General features: G+C 39.6%; 1 protein-coding gene across 2 annotated transcripts in view; it reads right to left on the bottom strand.

The window, feature by feature from the left end:
- ANXA7 (annexin A7) overlaps positions 1-21,542 on the bottom strand; it is a 31,116-nt gene that overhangs the window by 5,835 nt on the left and 3,739 nt on the right. Inside the window, exons 2-13 of one of the 2 annotated variants that reach the window (XM_081822953.1) lie at positions 17,376-17,430; positions 15,233-15,437; positions 14,385-14,486; positions 13,748-13,812; positions 13,262-13,327; positions 8,906-9,008; positions 8,597-8,691; positions 4,863-4,976; positions 4,456-4,626; positions 2,027-2,197; positions 1,871-1,946; positions 656-768 (exon numbers count right to left, since the gene is read on the bottom strand). In XM_081822953.1, coding sequence (XP_081679079.1) covers positions 656-768; positions 1,871-1,946; positions 2,027-2,197; positions 4,456-4,626; positions 4,863-4,976; positions 8,597-8,691; positions 8,906-9,008; positions 13,262-13,327; positions 13,748-13,812; positions 14,385-14,486; positions 15,233-15,437; positions 17,376-17,429 — 1,335 coding nt within the window. In that variant the 5' untranslated portion in view covers position 17,430. The remainder of the gene's footprint in view (positions 1-655; positions 769-1,870; positions 1,947-2,026; positions 2,198-4,455; positions 4,627-4,862; positions 4,977-8,596; positions 8,692-8,905; positions 9,009-13,261; positions 13,328-13,747; positions 13,813-14,384; positions 14,487-15,232; positions 15,438-17,375; positions 17,431-21,542) is intronic. The other variant, XM_081822954.1, reaches the window with a different exon arrangement.

Below are 21,542 nucleotides of genomic sequence, written 5' to 3'. Positions count from 1 at the left end.
AAGAAAGGAAAGCATTTGAAGTATATTTAGGTAAAGAGAAAAAGATAAGTTTTTAAAAATTATTTTATAATTAGAAGGCATGCCAAATTTCAAGAATTTTTGTATCCAATAGGATTAATCTTTCATACAATTTTTTACATTTAGTAAAATAAAAAACATTTTCCAACTTGACATAAATCAGTATTCTCCACAGACTTTCTCAAGTAGAAAAATCTCTTGGCACTGGCTACACTGAGACACAGTGGTCTGTTTCACTAACCCAATCCTCTCTCACGGCATGAGGAGAGTGAACACTGTGCTTTAATATAGCCTCTACCAGCGGTGACAAAGGGAGCTCGCTCTTAACATCCTTCCTAATCCCCAGCTGAGGAACTTTTAGGAAATCAATATTCAGAATCAAGTTAAGCTCGGGGCGCCTGGGTGGCGCAGTTGGTTAAGTGTCTGACTTTTAATTTTGGCTCAGGTCATGATCTCAGGGTCCTGGGATAGAGCCCTACATGGGCTCACACTCGGGGGAGGGGGGGATCTGCTTGAAGAGTCTCTCCCTCTACCCCTCCCCCCCTGCATTTTCTACCCTCCCTTTTCTCTCTCAAATAAATAAATCTTAAAAAAAAAAAAAAATCAAGTAAGATCAGACAAGAAAAGAAAGCCTCACCTCACTTCGAGTGACCACAATCCTGACCAGGGTGGAGTCATCTGTGCCGGCACCTTTCATAGAATAGTAGAGCCTCTCAGCAAAGAAGGCAGGGCGGTTCAGGGCACATTGCACTGCAAGTTAGAGATACTTGACACATGATGCCTGGACAAAGGTATCCATGCCCCAGCTTCATTTATCACTTCTAGCCTGCCTTTGATCCTTATAATCATAGCGAAATCTTGACTTTTCTCAGCATTCATCTATCTTTCTAGCTGCATCAGACAGGCTACCTTTAATTCTAAAGGAATCCTTCTCCCAATAAATCCCTCTTTTCCTCCATAGATGCAATAGCTTAGATTCTTTACATTTTTTCCCCTTCAAGTGAGAAAATCTGTGACAACTGCGCCCTGGCTATATCTTACTTAAAAGAAATAATGACTGAAATCCGAATTCTAGACATCAGTTATATCATTTGGCTGACAGAAGGGTAGGAGATACATTCCAGTATAAAAAACAGATTTGAGCCTAAATTTGAGAATGATAATAAGTCTGACATTTTCTCTTCGGAAAATTAACTTAGCAAAGTCTCTTCCTGCAGATGGTAGAGATATACTAACTTTACATTATTCCTTTAGTTACAATTACTACAGGAATATTTGTAGGACACTCAATTGCTAATACCAATGTGTTACTAATACTCTTTCATCATATATTCTCCATGAGAATTAAATTTCCATTTCATTGGACATCTCAAAGAACACCACAAACTGGGTTTTGTTCTTGCTTTTATTTCAAAAGGGAAAAGGGTCTCATTGGGCTGAATATTTGAAAGGTGTTTTCTGAGGCGCACCTGGTTGGCTCAGTCAGGGGTTGATCTCGGGGTTGTGAGTTCAAAACTGACACTGGGTGGAGAGATTATAAATAAACTTTTAAAAAAGGTGGTTCTGGATGCCTGGGTGGCTCAGTTAAGCATCTGCCTTCAGCTCAGGTCATGATCTCAGGGTCCTGGGATTGAGCCATGCATTAATAATAATTATTAATAATTCCAAAGAACCCTTTTTGATCACACCACCGCCATTCATAGGGAACTGTATTTAAAAACACAGAATTAGCTCAACCTCTGCCTAAGCAGATTCCCAGGAGGCTATATTAATTGTCGTCACTTAATGGAAACAACTATTCAAAGCTTCTTCATCTACAAACAAAACAAAGCAAAACATAAAAGTATCTTACAGATGGTCTTTAAACCACTTTCAACACTTCCAGAAAATTCACGGGCAACACTACTTAGCAAATCTCGATTAGCCACCTGCAAACAAAAAGTATAGGGGTTAAAATATTTTCACAACTTAAAAACTGAAGCCAAATCTTCAAAAGAAAAGCTCATACCCTGGAATAAGCCTCCACAGTAGCTTTCAGCTGAGGAAAGCTTCTTGTGGCAAGAATCATGTTAAAGCAAGATTCATCTGTCCCTAGTCTCCCCTCACCGGCTTGATAGAGACGTTGAGCATCTTCCTGAGCCAACTGGTGGTTAACATTCTGGTTCTCATCACGATTTCCCTGCAAAAGAGGAAGGCAGGAATTGGAAAACCTGATACAAGTTCTACTAAAAATTTTCTTACCAATCTAGTCACTTTTGGACTTAAAGGGACAATTTATTGAAGATCACTGCATAAAGTTTGTCGTGCATATCTTCATTTTCAAAGAAGCTGTACTAGCATAACTAGTACTTTATTATACTGCCAACTTTGGAGTTTATAATATTCAATCATGGTTTAATGAGGTTATGTTAAAATGAGAGGTTTTCAGGATGTTGAGGACAAAGTTAAACCAGAAAAGTTTCCATTAAAAAATTTATATATGGGGTGCCTGGGTGGCTCAGTCAGTTAAGCGACTGCCTTCGGCTCAGGTCATGACTGCAGGGTCCTGGGATTGAGCCCCACATCAGGGTCCCTGCTCGGCGGGAAGCCTGCTTCTCCCTCTCCCACTGCCCCTGCTTGTGTTCCCTCTCTCGCTGTCTCTCTGTCAAATAAATAAATAAAATCTTTTTTTAAAAAATTTATATATATATATTTATACAACCCACCCCCACCCACCAAAAAAAAAAAAAAAAAGAAAGAAAAACATCTCTACTAGGAAATATAAACTACTCAAGTGAAGAAATTAATTCTCCTTAGCTGGGATTTAAGATCATTATGCGTTATACTGAGTTCCACTTTGTATTCATTCATGCAGCTAAAAGGTATAGAGCGCTTGTTTTGTGTGAGGCTGTATTAGTCAGAACCGACAGGATGTGCTAGGTGGTAGGGACACAAGAAAGACAAGGTCCCTGCCCTCAAAGAATTTAAGTCAAGGGAGGGAACATATAATATGGAGGCTTCATGAACCTCCTTTCCTTCAACCAAGTGTAATCTCACAACATGCAAGTTTTATTTTGAATGTACACATACAAATGATACATGAGCTTTTTAGAAGCTATAAATAACTCAAGTTCTGCTGGACTATGCCAATTTGTATACCAAACTCTTCCTTGGGAAAAGGAGAGAGCCACAGAGAAAGCTCTGGGCCTGAAGGAGAGGAAAGCTTAGATGGGCATTTGGTTTCTCTCAAAAAATAGAAACATAAACCCAAAAGAAGGAAAGCCTGCCCTCTAGTCTCCGTGTCTGTCTGAGGAACAAAATGGAGAGGTGCTCCTTGAAGGGGAGATGCTGTATTCTGAAGAGCACTGGGCACAAGAAATATGCAGAAGCATATTCTATAATGGGAGACTAAAGATAGCACATGAAAAGATGTTCAGGAAAAACTCCCCAGCTGACTGCCTTTGGACTCAAATACACAACACCAGTCTCATTTTCCTGGGAAGCCATTCCTCTGCTCACTCCCTGAAAGAGGTCCCTTTACTTTATAAAATAGATGGGCCTTAAATTTGCATAGATTCAACACCTCATATAAAGTCTTAATCATTTTTTAGTGTTAAATCTGTTCCTGCTTTTGTCTTCCTTTGTTGTTGTTTTTAAATGCTAATCTACCCCCGTACTCTGTTATTCCATCGTAGGTAAGTTCAATTTCTTCCCACCCATTTGCTTTCTTTTTTCTCATGTCCACACCCACCCACTCACTCTGGCGCACTGTTTCCTGCAACTATCTCCCTTTGCTCTGAAGAGCTTGTCCTCTACTCTCTGATCCCTCTGGACTGTCCAACCTTGTGTACTAGCAGGAAAGCTAATAACTCCTGATGCTGAATCAGTGTGCTGGTCTTCTGTGTCATTCCTTTCAAATAAACCCTCATCATCTCATTCTGTAAGTGTGTTTAATATCATTCCAAATACTCTCTTCGGAGAATTTTTTGTCACTTCTCCAGCACATCTGGGAAATCAGAATAAGGAAGGTGCTAATCACAACATTACTGTCAAGTCTGAGAAATGTTTCTGCATTTCTGGCTCTCCTCAGTTTTCACCTCCTCTAGCACTTCCATGGCAGTCCTGCATATTTTCAGTTGATGGTCCAATTTAACTGACCGTACAATGCTAAGCTTAAAGTACAAGATTCATCCCCAGCCTAAAATATAGAGCTGCAAGTTGATTTCTGATTCCATATAACTTTAAAGAGGTTAATTTCTAATCCCTTACAAAAGCCAGATCTGAAGAAATCAATCTCAACTGTGACTAAAAGAAATTTGTACATAGGATTCTGTGTTACCCCTCTTAAAGATGGCAAGATTCCAAGTAGACTAAATACTAAAAGGAATAAAGAATGCTCACTGGTCACAGAAAGTGAAGAATGTTCCCTCCATCAACATATATTCATGCTGTACTCACCTGGCACATGGATACAAGTAAACGTTCAAAATGCCCTGATGTATCTGACCTAATGTCCTTTTCAAGGTCTCGTCCAAATTCTGATTGATAACATCTGACAATTTCTCGGATTTCCTGATTTGTTCTTGTGCACAAAATTTCAATCAATACACGTTCCTGAGTTCCTGCTCCCTATGTGAAATGAAGAAAGGGAGAATTATACGAAAGAAAAACAAAAATTGCTGGAAGTTAATTAAATCTTACTATTCCATCAAATATTTTTTTGGCCTCCAGACCTGAAAAGCCCTATATATTCAGATGATATTATGTATTGATTTAGCTGTCACTGTAAATTCAAAACTGCTATAACATGTGGGGTTTTACATTGGAAATAGGATAAAATATACAAAGTAAATGACATACAGCACCTTCATTGCATTCCGTAAACTCCAGGCATCATAATATGTAGATGGCATGAACAGGGCAAGGATCAGTTCTTCCATATTTCCACTTAACTCTGATTTAAGGTCTTTGATTAAATCCTGTTTAATTACAAATACAAACTAAGTATGTGTGCTCTCCAAATTTTGTTGCTTAAATTTTTTAAGAAAAATATGGAAAAATGGAATTGAGTTGCTTTATGAAAACCTAAATTTCAAACTTAAATAGTATATACTAGAAACAATATACATTTAAAGTTTGTTACACCCAAGCAAATATATTTTTTTAATTTAAAATCAATTAACATAGTGTATTATTAGTTTCAGAGGTAGAGTTTAGTGATTCATCAGTTGCCTCTAACACCCAGTGCTCATTACATCAAGTACCCTTCTTAATGCCCATCACCCAGTTACCCCCGCCCCCCTGCCCCACCCCTTTCAGCAACCCTCAATTTGTTTCCTATAGTTGAAAGTCTCTTATGGTTTGTCTCCCTCTCTGATTTCATCTTATTTTTCCTTCCCTTCCTTATGCTTATCTGTGTTGTTTTTTAAATTCCACATGTGAATGAAATCATATGGTATTTGTCTTTCTCTGACTGACTGATTTCGCTTAGCATAATACAGCCTAGTTCCATCCACGTCGCTGCAAATGGCAAGCTGCGATCAATCTTTTTGATGGCCAAGTAATATTCCATGGTGTATTTCCATATTTTGGCTACTGTGGACATTGCTGCTATAAACACTGGGGGGCACATGCCCCTGGAATCACTATGTTTGTATCCTTTGGATAAATATCTAGTAGTGCAATTGCTGGGTCATAGGGTAGCTCTATTTTCAACTTTCTGAGGAACTTCCATACTGTTCTCCAGAGTGGCTATACCAGTTTGCATTCCCACCAAGAGTACAAGAAGGTTCCCCTTTCTCTGCATCCTCACCAACATCTCAAGCAGATGTATTTTAGTTATTTATTAAAGATTTATTTGAGAAAGAGAAAGAGAATGCACATGAGTGGGGAGAGCGGCAGGAGAGGAAAGAATCCCCAAGCAGACTTGCCTGCTGAGCAAGAAGCCCGACACAGGGCTCGATCCCAGGACCCTGAGACCATGACTTGAGCCAAAGTCAAGAGTCAGTCACTTAACTGACTGAACCACCCAGGCACCCCTCAAGCAGATGTATTTTACTCATTCTACCAATAAACACTTAATAAATTCCTACTATAGTTTCACCACTATACCAGGTACAAAGACAGATACGTGAAATAAAGAATTAAGATTAACAAAATGATAAACAGATATTTGTTTCACACAAGAAACAGTTCTTGTTCTGTGCAGAAGTAGGAATCATCATCACTGTATTCTTATTCGGAAAGATAAACATCTAAAAAGAGATAATATAAGGCAGACTCCACTCCAGTACCAGATGAGTAAATGGCACATAGATAACCAGCAGAAAAAGCTGAAACAGAAGAAGTTAAACTGGGCTAGAGAACTCAGAGAAAGCTTCTAGCCAGATCTTAAAGAGTATATAAACATTAGCAGGCAAAGAGGAAGGAGAAAGATATTTCAGGCGAGGAGGAGGAACACAAATGAGAAACAGAAAACATGGTTCCCAGTCTTGGCTATGCACACACACACGATGTAGAGGACAAATACTCAGAGATTCTGCATGTGTTTTAAGTTTGAAAGGAGATTATGATGCTCCGCTAAGGTTGAGAATCACCAGTATGAGGCAAGAATGAGCAAAGCTTGTTTAATGAAGAAGATAACCAACTTTGTTAGAGGGGAATGTTCTGAAAGATTAGTGAGACACAGTTGTAACGATACGCTTGTGTTATTACCTTGAACACCAAACTAAAGAATGTGGATTTGATTCTGCATACCGGGAGGAGCCACTGGAAGCTTTTATGCAAGAAAAAGACACTGAAATGACAACCATAGGCCGTATGGACTGTGACGATAGAGACTTTAGATAAGAACATTTTTGCAACCAGATCACTTAGGTAAGAAGTAATAAAGGGTTGGATTTGAGTGGTGGATTTGAGATAGAAGACAAATTTTAAAAGAACCCTTTACATATTAGGTCAAGGAGATATTGTCAGTAACTGGATGCTAGGACAAAGTGCCTGGCATACAGTAGGCACTGAATGAGTACTCACAGACTGATTGATAAAGAAGAATGTGGAATCAAGGACAACTCCACAACAAATGATATTTGTATTAATTAGTAGAAAGCCAAGACAAAAGGGGGCTGGGAGCAAAAAAACACAGGCTGTGAATTTAGTTTTAATTCTAAACTGATATAGGAGAAAATTCAGGACAGCATAGCACAGGCTATATATTAACTAAAGAGATTCATAATACAGAAAATACTTTTGTTAGAGAAGTGAATCTGATGTTGAACCCTAAGGAAATCTAGAGTTTGTGTCGCTTCATCAGCTTTAAGACTAAAGAAGTAGATCTGGGCCAGGCAGAGAGAGTAAGGCAGAGCAGAACAGATGAAGTGGGACAAACCAAGGAACCTCTATTCCCATTCTGAGAAAAGTAAACTGGATCCAGAGCATGTTAGGAAATTTTAGGATTCCCATCTAAATGGAAAAACAATGCTACCCAGCTTTCCCCTTTATATCTAAGAAGCAATAGTGCTTTTTACCCACTGAATCTTGCTCAATTTTGTCACTGATCATCCATTCAGCAAACACTGGTTTTGTTTTTTTTAAGATTTTATTTATTTATTTGACAGAGAAACAGAGAGAGAGAGAGTACAAGTAGGCAGAGCAGCAGAGGGAGAGGGAGAAGCAAGCTCTCGCTGAGCAGGGAGCCCAATGCAGGGCTTGATCCCAGGACTGTGGGATTATGACCTGAGCCGAAGGCAGATGCTTAACAGACTGAGGCACCCAGGTGCCCCTCAGCAAATATTTATTAAGTGGCTATTTGTTATTAGTCCTATACCTGGTGCTGAAAATGCCCGGATGAATTGGACGTGGTTTGCCTGAGGGGAGCTCATTGCTGCAGGGAGTAGGGAATGAGATCAGTTATGGCAGAGGTTTTACAAAATGCGACTGGACCACAGTGAAAGCAGCAGCAAAATTCTGCTCTGAGAAATCAAACTTCATAGTAGCTGATTCAAGCTAAATCCTGAAGAAGCTGTTTGCCATGAAGAAAAAAAGAGGAAAAGGTGTTCTAGGCCAAGAGAACAATGTATACCAAACACAGAGGTCTGAAAGACCATGACGTTTGCGGTGAATGGCAAGAAGTTACATGCATCATAATATAGGATATATTTAGAGGGAGGAAGAGGAGTGGAAGAGGATGCCAAACACCAAGAATAAGTAGGGGCTGTATAGTAAGTCCTTGAACCCCACTGTAAAGAGAGACTGTGAACCATACTATTTCTCTATTACACTATTTATCTACCTATTTGATATAATAAATTTATCTATTATCAGTTATGCTATTGTGGCCATAATCTATTTTCTACTGAGCATCTATCACATATCAGACATCCTATGAGGTATGAGTGGGACTAGGAGATCAAGGACTACTCCAGAATTAGAAAGGCTTTTGAGAGAAATAAATAGTGAACACACCACTCCTGGGGTCTCTGAAATCTAGCTGTCTCTACTTCGCACCACTAGCACTAATAAAACAATAGTATACAACCTAACATAAACATGGAGCCTATAGGCCACTGTTGGTGGCCAGGAAAGAAAAAAATATATATACCTTGCCATACATGGTCTTAAAAGCTGCTTTAATTTTTTGCCTCTGATCACTGGAACGGCTGGCCACAACGTCCACAATTGCCTGCTCGTCTGTGCCTGGAAGAACCATACATGTTTAAGTAAGGGTGAATTCTGTACTGGGTATTCCCTGAGGACATCTCTTACATGCTTACAAGGTGCCTGGTGTCAGATTAAATTGAGTTATGTGCACAGGTGGACACATAAATTTGATTTAAAAAATAAAGCTTATTGTTACTTTAGATTCAGTCATTTGAAATTATCAGTAAGATTAAAAACCTGTTTTCCTTACCAAAACCCTTCATTGCTTTCCGAAGAATTTCTGCGTCTCTCATGGCATCGAAGTTGGCAGCTGGCTGGACTGTTCCTTGAACTCCCTGAGTCATCGCGGCAGGCTGAAAAAAGAGGCATAAAATCCAAGTCAGGGATTGTGCTAATCATTTCATAAGGTAACATTACATCAGGGGCCCCTGGGTGGCTCAGAGAGTTAAGCATCTGCCTTCGACTCAGGTCATGATCCCAGGGTCCTGGGATCAAGCCCTGCGTCAGGCTCCCTGCTCGGTGGGGAGTCTGCTTCTCCCTCTCCCTCTGCCTCTCGCCCTGCTTGTACTCTCTCTCCCTTGCACTCTCAAATAAATAAAATTTAAAAATAAAATAAAAATAAAAATACATCAAATCATCATGTTGTACACCCAAAACTAAAACGATGTTACATGTCACTTATATCTCAATAAAACTGGGGACGAAACAAACATGAAAATATTTTAAACTTCTTTAGTAAAAGAAATACAAATTTATTATTATTTTTTAAGATCTTATTTATTTGAAGCGCTGGGTGGCTCAGTCGTTAAGTGTCTGCCTTCGGCTCAGGTCATGATCCCAGTGTCCTGGTATCGAGCCCCTGCATCGGGCTCCCTGCTCTGCGGGAAGCCTGCTTCTCCCTCTCCCACTCCCCCTGCTTGCGTTCCCTCTCTCACTGTGTCTCTCTGTCAAATAAATAAAATCTTAAAAAAAAAAAGATTTATTTGAGAGAGAGAATGAGAGAGAGAGAAAGCACATGAGGGGGTGAGGGTCAAAGGGAGAAGCAGACTCCCCGCTGAGCAGGGAGCCTGATGCGGGACTCGATCCCCGGACTCCAGGATCATGACCTGAGCTGAAGGCAGTCGCTTAACCAACTGAGCCACCCAGGCGCCCCCAAAAATATAAATTTTAAGTCAGGATTCTCTGCTGACAAAACAACTTAAGACTTCCCCAGTCATCACTCTTAGCTAAGGAGGTCATGTTTGTTTTAGGACAAAGGATATAAGCATTTTATTATGAAGGCTCATTCTGGAACAGGCAAGAAAGACCTATCCTCTCCCTGCCAAAAGACAGCTAAACACCAAACTTTCAGGAGATAAGAAAAGTCAAGCTTGTGAAACTTGTCACAATCTTCCTATGTCTTGATTTCCTTCTTAGAACAGCAGGAAAAAAAGAAATTGATTCCTGGATAGTGTGAGATGAGCAGCAGTGTTTGATTTAAAGATAATAATATAATAAGGATTTTAGTTAGGTAGACATTGAGCTGCCCAATGAGGTTTCAAACAAGCAATATAATTTTTTTAAAAGATTTATTTGAGAGAGAGAGCACACAAGCAAAGGGGAGGACAGAGGGAGAAGCAGACTCCCCGCTGAGCAGGGAGCCCGACGCAGGGCTTGATCCCGGGACCCTGGGATTATGACCTGAGCCGAAGGCAGATGCTTAACCAACTGAACCATACCAGGTGCCCCCTATGTACAATTTTTATTACATTTTTAAGTCTGAAATTATTTCAAAATTTAAAAAATTTGAAAATACACAGCTAGGAAACAATTCAATAGTTTTCTTAAACTATTCAAATCAGGGCTTAAGAGAGATGGGATGAAGTGAGATGGTATTTCACCATAGTTTTTTAAAACTGAATTTTAGTAATATATTTTATTTAACCCATTATCTTTAAAATATCATTTAAAGATGCATTCAACATGACTGCAAATTATAAAATGACTCAATTGCTTTTTAGGCAACTGAAATTGCATTTAAAGTTATACCCACTGAATATAGCAATATGCCAGCAACTGCAGGGGCAAATTAATGGGGAGAAAGGGAACAGACCATTTTTTAGCAAACATTCTTAGGGTCAATAATTTCTCCCACTTACCTATATTCTCACACAACATTTTCTTCTAACAACCATCCTGCACTATGAATATAGTGCCAGGAATATAAGCAAGGAACTAACAAATATTTGTATAGTGGTTTTAAGAAAAAATTCTCAACTGCAAATATTCAAGTATATATTTTTTTTCTTTTTTAATATTTTATTTATTTGACAGAGAGAGAGAGAACACAAGCAGGGGGAGCGGCAGGCAGAGGGAGAGGGAGAAGCAGGCTCCCCGCTGAGCAAGGAGCCGGAAGCAGGACTCGATCCTAGGACCCCAGGATCATGACCCGAGCTGAAGGCAGACACTTACCCGACTGAGCCACCCAAGCGCCCCTAAATTTTTTTTTTCAACATAAGCCTTTACATGAGCCTTATGGTATCAAGAAACTAAGAAAAGTTCCTTTGATGTAAGCACCTTCACTAAAATCCTAAGTTAGGGCAAAAAGCCTTTGGACTGGACTAGGCAGTAAGAGAAACTAACCCCCAACATGTACTATTTGATGATTCTCATTTTCTGTTATACTCTTCTTTCTTAAAAAACAAAAACTGGGATGCCTGGGTGGTACAGTCAGTTAAGCATCTGACACTTGGTTTCAGCTCAGGTGGTGATCTCAGGGTCATGGGATTGAGCACGGAGTCCACTTGAATTTCTCTCTCCCTTTCCCTCTGCCCCTACCTCCCAGTGTGCGCTCTCACTCTCAAATAAATGGGTTGCCTGGGTGGCGCGGTCAGTTAAGTGTCCAACTTATGGTTTGGCTCAAGTCGTGATCTTGGGGTCATGAGATCAAGCGCCAGGTCAGGCTCCCTGCTCAGCAGGGAATCTGCTTAAGACTCTCTCTTAATACATGTGCATGTGTGTGTGTGCTCACTCTCTCTCCCAGATAAATAAATCTTAAAAAAATCTTTAAAAAAAACTACTCCAATTTTCATTTGTAGGAAAAAATGGATTTGTCTTATTCTATGTAGAAAGTCTACATATGAAGTGAATCTTCATCAAAAGTACTATCCTCCAGCCATTATACTAAATTAAAGGAAATCAGGGTCTATGTTCTAGATGTCAAAACTCAAACTAGGGAAAATTTCTCAGCACAGTATCTGCCACCAAAAGTTCCCCCCTTTGACACTCATTTGATGCCAACCTTCCTGCTGAAAAACAAAATTGGGTCAATCAGGAAAGGTCACCTGGCCCAAATGCCCAACCAAGACACAAATTTTCATTTCCCTTAACACACACACACATGCACATCTACCAGAGGACTTTCAGTGACAGGGAGTTCTCTCCTCACAAGGTAGCCTACTCCACCTCCATGTAAAAGATCTTCAAAATCTATCACTCTGTAAACTTCCACCTACTGGTTTTAGTTCTATCTTTTTTTTTTTTTTTTTTTTTTTAAATTTTATTTATTTATTTGACAGAGAGAGACATAGCGGGAGCAGGAGCACAAGCAGGGGGAATGGGAGAGGGAGAAGCAGACGTCCCGCGGAGCAGGGAGCCCGATGCGGGGCTCGATCCCAGGACGCTGGGATCACGACCTGAGCCGAAGGCAGACGCTTAACGACTGAGCCACCCAGGCACCCCTTAGTTCTATCTTAAGGTAGTAATTGTTACACATGAGTTACATGTGTATGTGTGTTTCATTTTTAGTGTTTTATGTTTGAAAATCTTTTATAATCAGTCATAAAATGTTTCTAAAGCTATGTGCACGCTTAAGCTAAAATAAAATAAAAATTCTCATTAAAATAGTTAGATTTACAATATCATCAACAATCAATAATAAAAAAAAAGGATCGAAAGCAGTTCTCTATGTGCTTTGAAGGAATACCATTTAGAGTATCAGCAAAGCAGCACTGTGTAACAGGAAGACTACTGGTCTGCGAGTCAGAAGAGCTAGATCTAGTCTTAGCTTTGTCTTTCACTAGCTGTGTGGCCCTGAACAAGTTTCTTAATCTCTCTGGAGATCAAATTCCTTAAATCAAGAAAGTAAGCCAGAAAATAGCTGAAGTGTTTCTCTTCCAACACTGTAATCCCTATCCCACCCCAGCTTTAAAAAAAGCTTGAAAATAATAGATCTTTATGAATAAACAGTATGGAAATAAATAAGAAAAATCAAGACAAAGATAAGCATAAAAGTATACTGCTTGTGTTCCTGGTAACTTCCATAGGATATAAAAGAATTAATAAGGCAATTAAAAATAAAACAATATTAAAATAAAGGGCTATACAGAGATGGGGCAAAGATTTGATATATGGGAGACCTTCCAGGGCTACTGAGAAATCAATTCAACAAACATTAATTGGCTACCACAGTTAAAGCCTTGTCAAGCACTACAGGGACATAAAGATAAAACAGATATAGTTGAGCCCTCAAGGAAGTTGTGAGAGAAAAATACACGAGAAATCAGAAAGTAATAAAGGCACATATAGGGGACCCAGTAATTAGTGAACATTAGAAAACCTTACTCACTTCACTGTTATAATCCAAAGAAACAGGAGAGAAAACAGGATAGGAAGGAAAGGATTCTGTATTGATCTGAAAAAAGAGTAGAACGTTATAAAGGTAAAAAGAAAACACAAATCCACACTTTCTCAAACACTGCCAGAAATACCAATTACTCAGTCACCCAAGTTCATAGTTGTAACTGCCAGCGAAGGAAAAAGAAAAAGAAACCAATGCCAAGAACCCAAGTGAATCTCTATGAAAAAGTTATGAGTATCATCACCTGTGAGAAGGAACCTATCCTTGTCTTATTAAATCATCAGGACACACTTACAAGCAGATGGACCAAAGAGAGCATTGTGTCTACCAGAAGCAAAGATTAGAATCTTCAGTGACTGTAATAAACCATCTCCTCTGCCTCATGGAAATCTCTAATGTCAGCAAAGGAGTGGTGCCCTTCTTTGGCATTATCTGATTAAACTGGATGAAATATAAAAATAGGACCAGAAATACCTGACTTGGGTAAGGAGCTTGTCCTCCAGGATACTGAGAAGGCATCTGTCCTCCAGGAAAGCCACCTAAACATTTAAAAAAATACAGTAAACAGGTCTTATAGGATTTAATTTTTCAAAACAGCATTGACTATTATGAATATGGAAACATAAGAGAACATTCACACCATGTTATTCACTAGGATAAATTTTTAGCATTATAATTCACTGAATCTAAAACCAACTTTGGTCATAAGAACCTTTTACAATAATTCATGTTCTACACAATGTAACAAATAATACCTTTTTTTTCTTTAAACACTCAAACCAAACTAAATTCTGATTCCATCTGGAAAGAATGTCAGGACATAGTTCTGAGGGTTTAGGAGTGGTACAGGAGTGAGCAGAGAAGCTCCTAAAGGTTTTTTGGCTCTGGAACAGATTTTTTTTGTAACTGGAAAAGTGGGTCCTTATTTCCATCTTACTGATTAAACTTTTCCATCAGATTAATCCATTTCATGAAACCATGTATTTAAAATTATTCATGGAAGTACTAAGTTTACTGAAGGCTATCCCAAATGTAAACTAAGTTCTCTCAATGGCAATTGAGATTTTTAAAATAGCATACTATTGTTTTTCTCTGGATAGTTGGTACCTACCAGGCAGTGGGACCTGTGCTGGGCCAACACCGTAAGACTGGGAGGGCGGCTGTGGATAGCCAGACAAGCCTGCTCCCCCTGGTGGGGCTCCAAACCCTTGACCTGGAGGAACCAGAAAAAAGAATATAATGACAGTTCTTATGACAAGAGAGTAAACTTTAGGAAAATATCTACTAAGAACAGTGGGGGAAAAAAATAGGCTATTAATGCTATAACAGCAGTCTCTTTTGGTCTAAATTCAACTTACCAATTCCTTCTCCATTACAACATTTTTACTTCATTCACCTGCCCAACTAACTTATAATACAGAAGTGCTAAACTTTTTTACCTTTGAACAAAGCTGTCTTTTTTAAGGATCACAATCGATTACAAATAACCAATGTGATGCCTGGGTGGCTCAGTCAGTTAAGCATCTGCCTTCAGCTCAGGTCATGATGCCAGGGTCCTGGGATCAAGCCCCACATCAGGCTCCTTGCTCAAGAGGGGAGTCTGCTTCTCCCTCTGCCTGCCACTCCCCCTGCTTGTGCTCTCTTGCGCTCACACTCTCTCTAAGACAAATAAAATCTTTTTAAAAATAACCAAGCCAACTGTTATATATTGGTCCTTTATTACCATGAGATTTATTCTTTTTCACAACAGAATTTTAAAGAATGTTCCCTGCTTTCATGCTCCCTAAGAACCTTTATCCCTCAATCTTGCCAGCCAGGTTCTTACTGTCTTTGGTAGAGAGTAGGCTAAGAGCATCTCTGACCTCATACAAAACAAGCAAGGATGAAGAGGATAAAAAAAGAAGGAAAAAGTGGTACAGCAATTCCAAATCATCACTAATGCCACAACCCATTACTCACCTCCTGGATAGGCTGGAGCTCCCCCTGGTGGTGGGGCACCAGGATAGCCTCCAGGGGCTGGATAACCTCCAGGGGCAGGGTAGCCTCCAGCTCCTGGGTAGCTGCTACTTGGGGCTGGTGGGTAGGCACCTCCTCCCACTGGAGGAAAGCCACTAGGATAAGGATACTGACCAGGAGGAGGAAAAGATGACTCCTGACCTGCAGGCTGAAAAATGAGAAAATTTTTCAAATGAATGTGATCACATAGAAATATGACCCACCTAAAAAAACAAACAGGTAACTGTCAAGGTCTAGATTTTCTTTTACATATTAAAAATCCCATTAAAAGTCTTGGTATCTTATACTAGTTTACCAGTATACTAGTTTGTCAGGACACTTGCTTGTCAGAACTCAGTTAAATTTAATTCTACCTGTGTCAGGCAAGAGGGGTCTGTTTCTCTATTTGGGAGTAAGAACTAGACTCTTTACAAACCTCAAGCCTTCAGGAAAAACTAACAAAGTTCATTAGTTCCTTCATTTTTATAGCACCTGGAAATATGAGAAAGATATAGCTCTCTACCCTAAAGAGAAGAATTCATAGCTCTCTTGCAACATACCAGAACCTGTTGCGTAATAGGAAAAAAAAGAAAAGAGTCACCTGAGTCATATATGGTATGACATTTTGGAGCCCAGACTAGACAATGTCTAAGAGTGGCAGAGATTGTCACATGTTCACTAAACCTTCTCCTCTGGCCATAAAGCTAGACTACCTTTTCCAGAACCCCCTGCAGTTAAGTAGGACAATATGAGTACTGGTGAATGAAGAGACACAGAAGTGAAGTACACCACTTCCAGCCTGGCCCCTACAAACCCCTTTCACAGTCCTCTATACTCTCTCGTTCTCTTTTCCTTCATCTGCCACATGGAAGCAGAGAATCCAGTGGAAGACTCTAAGGCCCTATAGGATGGTAGAGCCACTATGTCGAAGGAGCCTGGGAACCTGAAAGACTACATGGAATAAAGCCTCCTTGATTCCTCCCACCCTCCCACCTTCCCGCCACTGCCTTCTAGGAAGTAAAGCAAGCAAGAAGTGAGTTTTCATTCTGTAAAGTCACTTAGATGTTGGGGTTGTCTGTTTCAGAAATTAGCCCACACTGACGAAATGGTAGCCAGAGTCCAGTTCAGTACCTAGGGGCCTGGGAACATATTCATAATTCTCATCACTCCTATGATAAATTCAGGAGAGCTATATATTCATCTTACATAAGGATACACATATTATCATTAACCTGCACAGGCCTCTTTGTATTCTCCCAGAGTTAGAAAGAAGCCTTACACACTTATGAGTATAAAATTGAAATGCATAATTCTCACTTAAATGTTCCCGCTATGAGTTTAGTCCTCATAGTCCAGACATCAACAAGGCAGAACTTAGCAGCACATTTATAAAATGAACCTCAAATACTCAGTCTCAGAACTACAAATCCAGCGACCTTCAATCCACTGCAATTTGTTATCTCTGAGTCAAGCCCTTCTAATTATTTTAAATCTTCTAACACAAAGGTTAAAAACCAGTGACTCATGGGATGGACTTAGCTTACATACATGTTCTATTGGCTCATACAACATTAACATTTAAAAAAATTAATTTCCCGGGGCGCCTGGGTGGCTCAGTTGGTTAAGTGTCTGCCTTTGGCTCAGGTCATGATCCCAGGGTCCTGGGATCGAGCCCCGTGTCGGGCTCCCTGCTCAGCGGGGAGTCTGCTTCTCCTTTCTCCCTCTCCTGCTCCCCCTGCTTGTGCTCTGTCAAATAAATAAAATCTTTAAAAAAAATGAATTTCCCAATTTAAAAAAATGGGGCAATTTCATATCAAATCCACATTTCTGGCTTTTCTTGAAGAAATGGAGTATTAGCAACACTGAGTCTGCCTCCCAGCATGGCTATATTGGGCTACAGCTGAGTAGCTTCCGGTTTTCCGAAAGCGAGGCAAGTGCCCTCTCATTCCTCCATAATACCTGCCTTAACACACTTATTCTACTCAGTACCTCTGGGCAATTGAGTTTATGACCCCTACCCTAGCATACCTGTAAGATCTGCCATGGGCTAGTCCTATACGATGCCTGTTCCAAGTACACAAGCTATTTTATAAGTGCCAATACTTACAGGATATCCAGGGAAAGGTGGGTAGCCTGCTGGGGGATAGCCTGGGTATGACATTCTGTAACAGTAAAAAAAGTCCTCTGTAATTTTTTATAAGGGTTAAGTCCTTTGAACATATATATTATCATAGGGTTTTATACAAAATATATCTTTCAAAATGAAGAGTCTGTCAGGCATTCAACAGGTGGATATTAGAGGTATAAGCAAAGTTTATAAAATGCTTCATTTCACCATTCACACCAAAGGAGTCAGTATAGCATAGTAAATGTTCCAACTTCATTCTCTTCATACCATATAATTTGTCATATCTGAATACTACCGGTACTATTATTTATGGAATATTTACGGAGTATCTTTTAAGCCAATTAATTTTTCATGTAAATTTATGTCTAGGGGCTCTGGGTGGCTCAGTCATTGTCTGCCTTCAGCTCAGGTCATGATCCCAGGGTCCTGGGGTCGAGTCCCACATCGGGCTCCCTGCTCCACGGGAAGCCTGCTTCTCCCTATTCCACTCCCCCTGCTTGTGTTCCCTCTCTCACTGTGTCTCTGTGTCAAATAAACAAAATCTTAAAAAAAAAAAAAGGTAAAATACTTTAAAAAAATTTATTTTAGGTCTACTTTATATCACTCCCATAAATGGAAAACTTATGTTAGTTTCTTGAGAAGGTAACATTAAAATGAACATGTAAATATTAAAACAAAGGCTTTTCAGGTGCCACAGATATCCCCTTATTTGGTGATGTAACATTATGGGAAACAATGGTTAAGATTTAACATTCTGTAGTCACACACACCTTTTTATAAACTTTTAAGTTTCAAACTTAATCAAAAGTTAATAGTATAGGGGCGCCTGGGTGGCTCAGTTGGTTAAGCGACTGTCTTCGGCTCAGGTCATGATCCTGGAGTCCCGGGATCGAGTCCCGCATTGGGCTCCCTGCTCAGCGGGGAGTCTGCTTCTCCCTCTGACTCTCCCCCTCTCATGCTCTCTATCACTATCTCTCTCAATAAATAAATTAAAAAATCTTTAAAAAAAAAAAAGTTAATAGTATAAGAAACCCCATAGACTCAACACTCAGCTGCGGTAATTACTAATTCATGGCCAATTTTTTTTTTTTTCCTCAGTACTCTCATTCATTCCCTACCACTCCATTGGATTATTCCAAAGCAAATTCCAGACATTCTACCATTTTAACCTATACATATTTCAGTATATATACCTACAAACATAACTTTAATTAACAGGACTGGACTGTTTTTAAAATAAAACCATAATATCATCAATGTGTCAGTGTCCAAATTTCTATGGTCTTTTAAGTATTTTTATTGTTTTTTTTAAAAGATTTTATTTATTTATTTGACAGAGAGAGACACAGCAAGAGAGGGAACACAAGCAGGGGGAGTGGGAGAGGGAGAAGCAGGCTTCCTGCTGAGCAGGGAGCCCGACACGGGGCTCGATCCCAGGACCTCGGGATCATGACCTGAGCCGAAGGCAGACGCTCAACAACTGAGCCACCCAGGCGCCCCTCATTTTTTATTTTATACTTGTTTTTTTATGAGGGAAAATTCAAAGATTTTAGAACAGTGTTAGATTGACCTGCATGGCATTACTGAAATTCAAATGTTTTAAAATACAAATTTCTTGTGGTTCATCCTGATATAATGAATGTTCACATAACCTTCATGTTCAGTTCCAACAACTATCAAGTCATAGTTAATTCTATTTCATTTTTACCCTTCCCTAGATTTTTTTTTTTTTAAAGATTTTATTTATTTGAGAGAGAGCATGAGCGGGTGCAGGGGTGAGGGTGGTAGAGGTAGAGGGACAAGCGGACTTCCCACTGAGCTCAGAGCCCAACGTGGGTCTTGATCCCAGGACTCTGAGATCATGACCTGAGCCAAAGTCAGCCGCTTAACCAACTGAGCCACCCAGGCGCCCCTTCCCTAGATCATTTTAAAGCAAATCCCCAGTCGGTTAAGCATCTGCCTTCTGCTTGGGTCATGATCCCAGGGTCCTGGGATTGAGTCCCACATCAGGCTCCCTGCTCTGTGGGGAGTCTGCTTCTCCCTCTGCCCCTCCTCCCACTGGTTCTCTCAATCTCTCTCAAATAAATAAATAAAATCTTCTAAAAAAAAAAAAATAAAGCAAATCCCCAGACATCATATCCCTTTACTCATAAGTGTTAATACACCATCTGTAAAAAGAAGACTCTTTTAAGCCATATTTACCAATACTGTACCTTAAAAATTTAATTTCCTAATATCAAATATCCAGTCAGTGTTTAAATTTACCCAGATGTCTCAAAATAATTTTTACAGTTTGGTTGTTCAAATCAGTATACAAATAAGGTCCATATAGCCTAGTCAGTTGGCATGTCTCTTAAATCTCTTTTAAAAGCCTCACCTCTCCTATTTTTTCCATGCAGTTTACTTGTTGAAGGAACCAGTTTGTCCTGAAATTTCCCTCTATCTGGATTTTGCCAATAGAATCTCCATGATAATCTTTTATAGTTATTTACTATAGATTTGTAGTCAGATCTAGAAGCTTGATCCTATTACTATTTTAGCATAAATACTCAAAAAATATTGTTTGTTTCTATCAGGAAACACATTAATGATCAACCGTCTCTCTTTTACGTGGCTGATAATCAATGCCTAGATCTAATTCTATCATTTTTTCTTCATTTATTATCTGGAATCCGAGAAATCTTTTATCAACTATATGGTTTTCCTGAAGTACAGTCTATATTGAGGGGTGCCTGGGTGGCTCAGTTGGTTAAATGTCTGACTCTTGATTTCAGCTCGGGTCATGATCTCAGGGTTGTGAGACAGAGCCCTGCATTGGGCTCTGCATTGGGTGTGGAGCCTGCTTAAGATTCTTTCTCTCCATCTCTAAAAAAAAGAACAATCAATTCAAAGTTATTTTCTTCAAAAGGAGCTCATTTCTATTTGGAAATGCAAACAGTAACCTGAATATCTGATGATGTTAAGAAATTACTACATCTTGGGGCGCCTAGGTGGCTCAGTCATTAAGTGTCTGCCTTCGGCTCAGGTCATGATCCCTGGGTCCTGGGATTGAGCCCCGCACTGGGCTCCCTGCTCGGCGGGAAGCCTGCTTCTCCCTCTCCCACTCCCCCTGCTTGTGTTCCCTCTCTCGCTGTGTCTCTCTCTGTCAAATAAATAAATAAAATCTTTAAAAAAAAAAAATTACTACATCTTTAGGTGTCATATTGGTATTATGATTTTTGTGAAGCATCTGATCTTTTAGAGATACACACTAATATATATAAAATGTTATAATGTCCGGAATCACTTCAAAATAATATGAAAGGGTTGGGCAGGAGTACAGATGAAACAAGATAATCATGAGTTGATTATTTATGCTGGATGACAAGTATGTGGGTACTCAATACACCCTTCTGTCCACTCTTACATGTTTAAATTTTTCCATAATAAAGGTTTTTTTTTTTTTTTTTTTTTAAAGACAGCTCATACAAACCATAAGAGACTCTTAAGCATAGGAAACAAACTAAGGGTTGCTAGAGGGGAGGGGGGGGAGGGGGGTAACTGGGTGATGGACATTAAGGAGGGCACGGGATGTCATGAACACTGGGTGTTATATAAGACAGATGAATCACTGAACTCTACCTCTGAAACTACTAATATACTATATGTTAATTGAATTTAAATTAAATAAGACAGCTCATGTAAAACAAATGCAGACAGTGTGAACCAAAAAGCCACAAATATATACATACATATGTATGTGTGTAAATGCCTTTCGCATTTGAAGAAAACACTACTAACCTAAAACAAATGCAAATAAACAGAGGGAAAAAACATTCAGAACAATACCCTTCCTAGCCTGATCATATCTAAAAAACCATTGGTGATCAGATAAAATATACCTGGCAAATATATCTATCTAAAGTCAAATAATCATTTATTTAGCATGTACCATAAAACACTGTACTGGGCGCCTGGGTGGCTCAGTTGGTTAAGCGACTGCCTTCGGCTCAGGTCATGATCCTGGAGTCCCGGGATCGAGTCCCGCATCGGGCTCCCTGCTCGGCAGGGAGTCTGCTTCTCCCTCTGACCCTCCTCCCTCTCATGCTCTCTGTCTCTCATTCTCTCTGTCTCAAATAAATAAATAAAAATCTTAAAAAAAAAAAA

The sequence above is a fragment of the Leptonychotes weddellii genome, chromosome 6 (assembly GCF_054177405.1).
Source record: "Leptonychotes weddellii isolate Sample4059 chromosome 6, ASM5417740v2, whole genome shotgun sequence".
NCBI classification, from domain to species: domain Eukaryota; kingdom Metazoa; phylum Chordata; class Mammalia; order Carnivora; family Phocidae; genus Leptonychotes; species Leptonychotes weddellii.
This window is presented reverse-complemented; position numbering and strand designations above follow the sequence as displayed.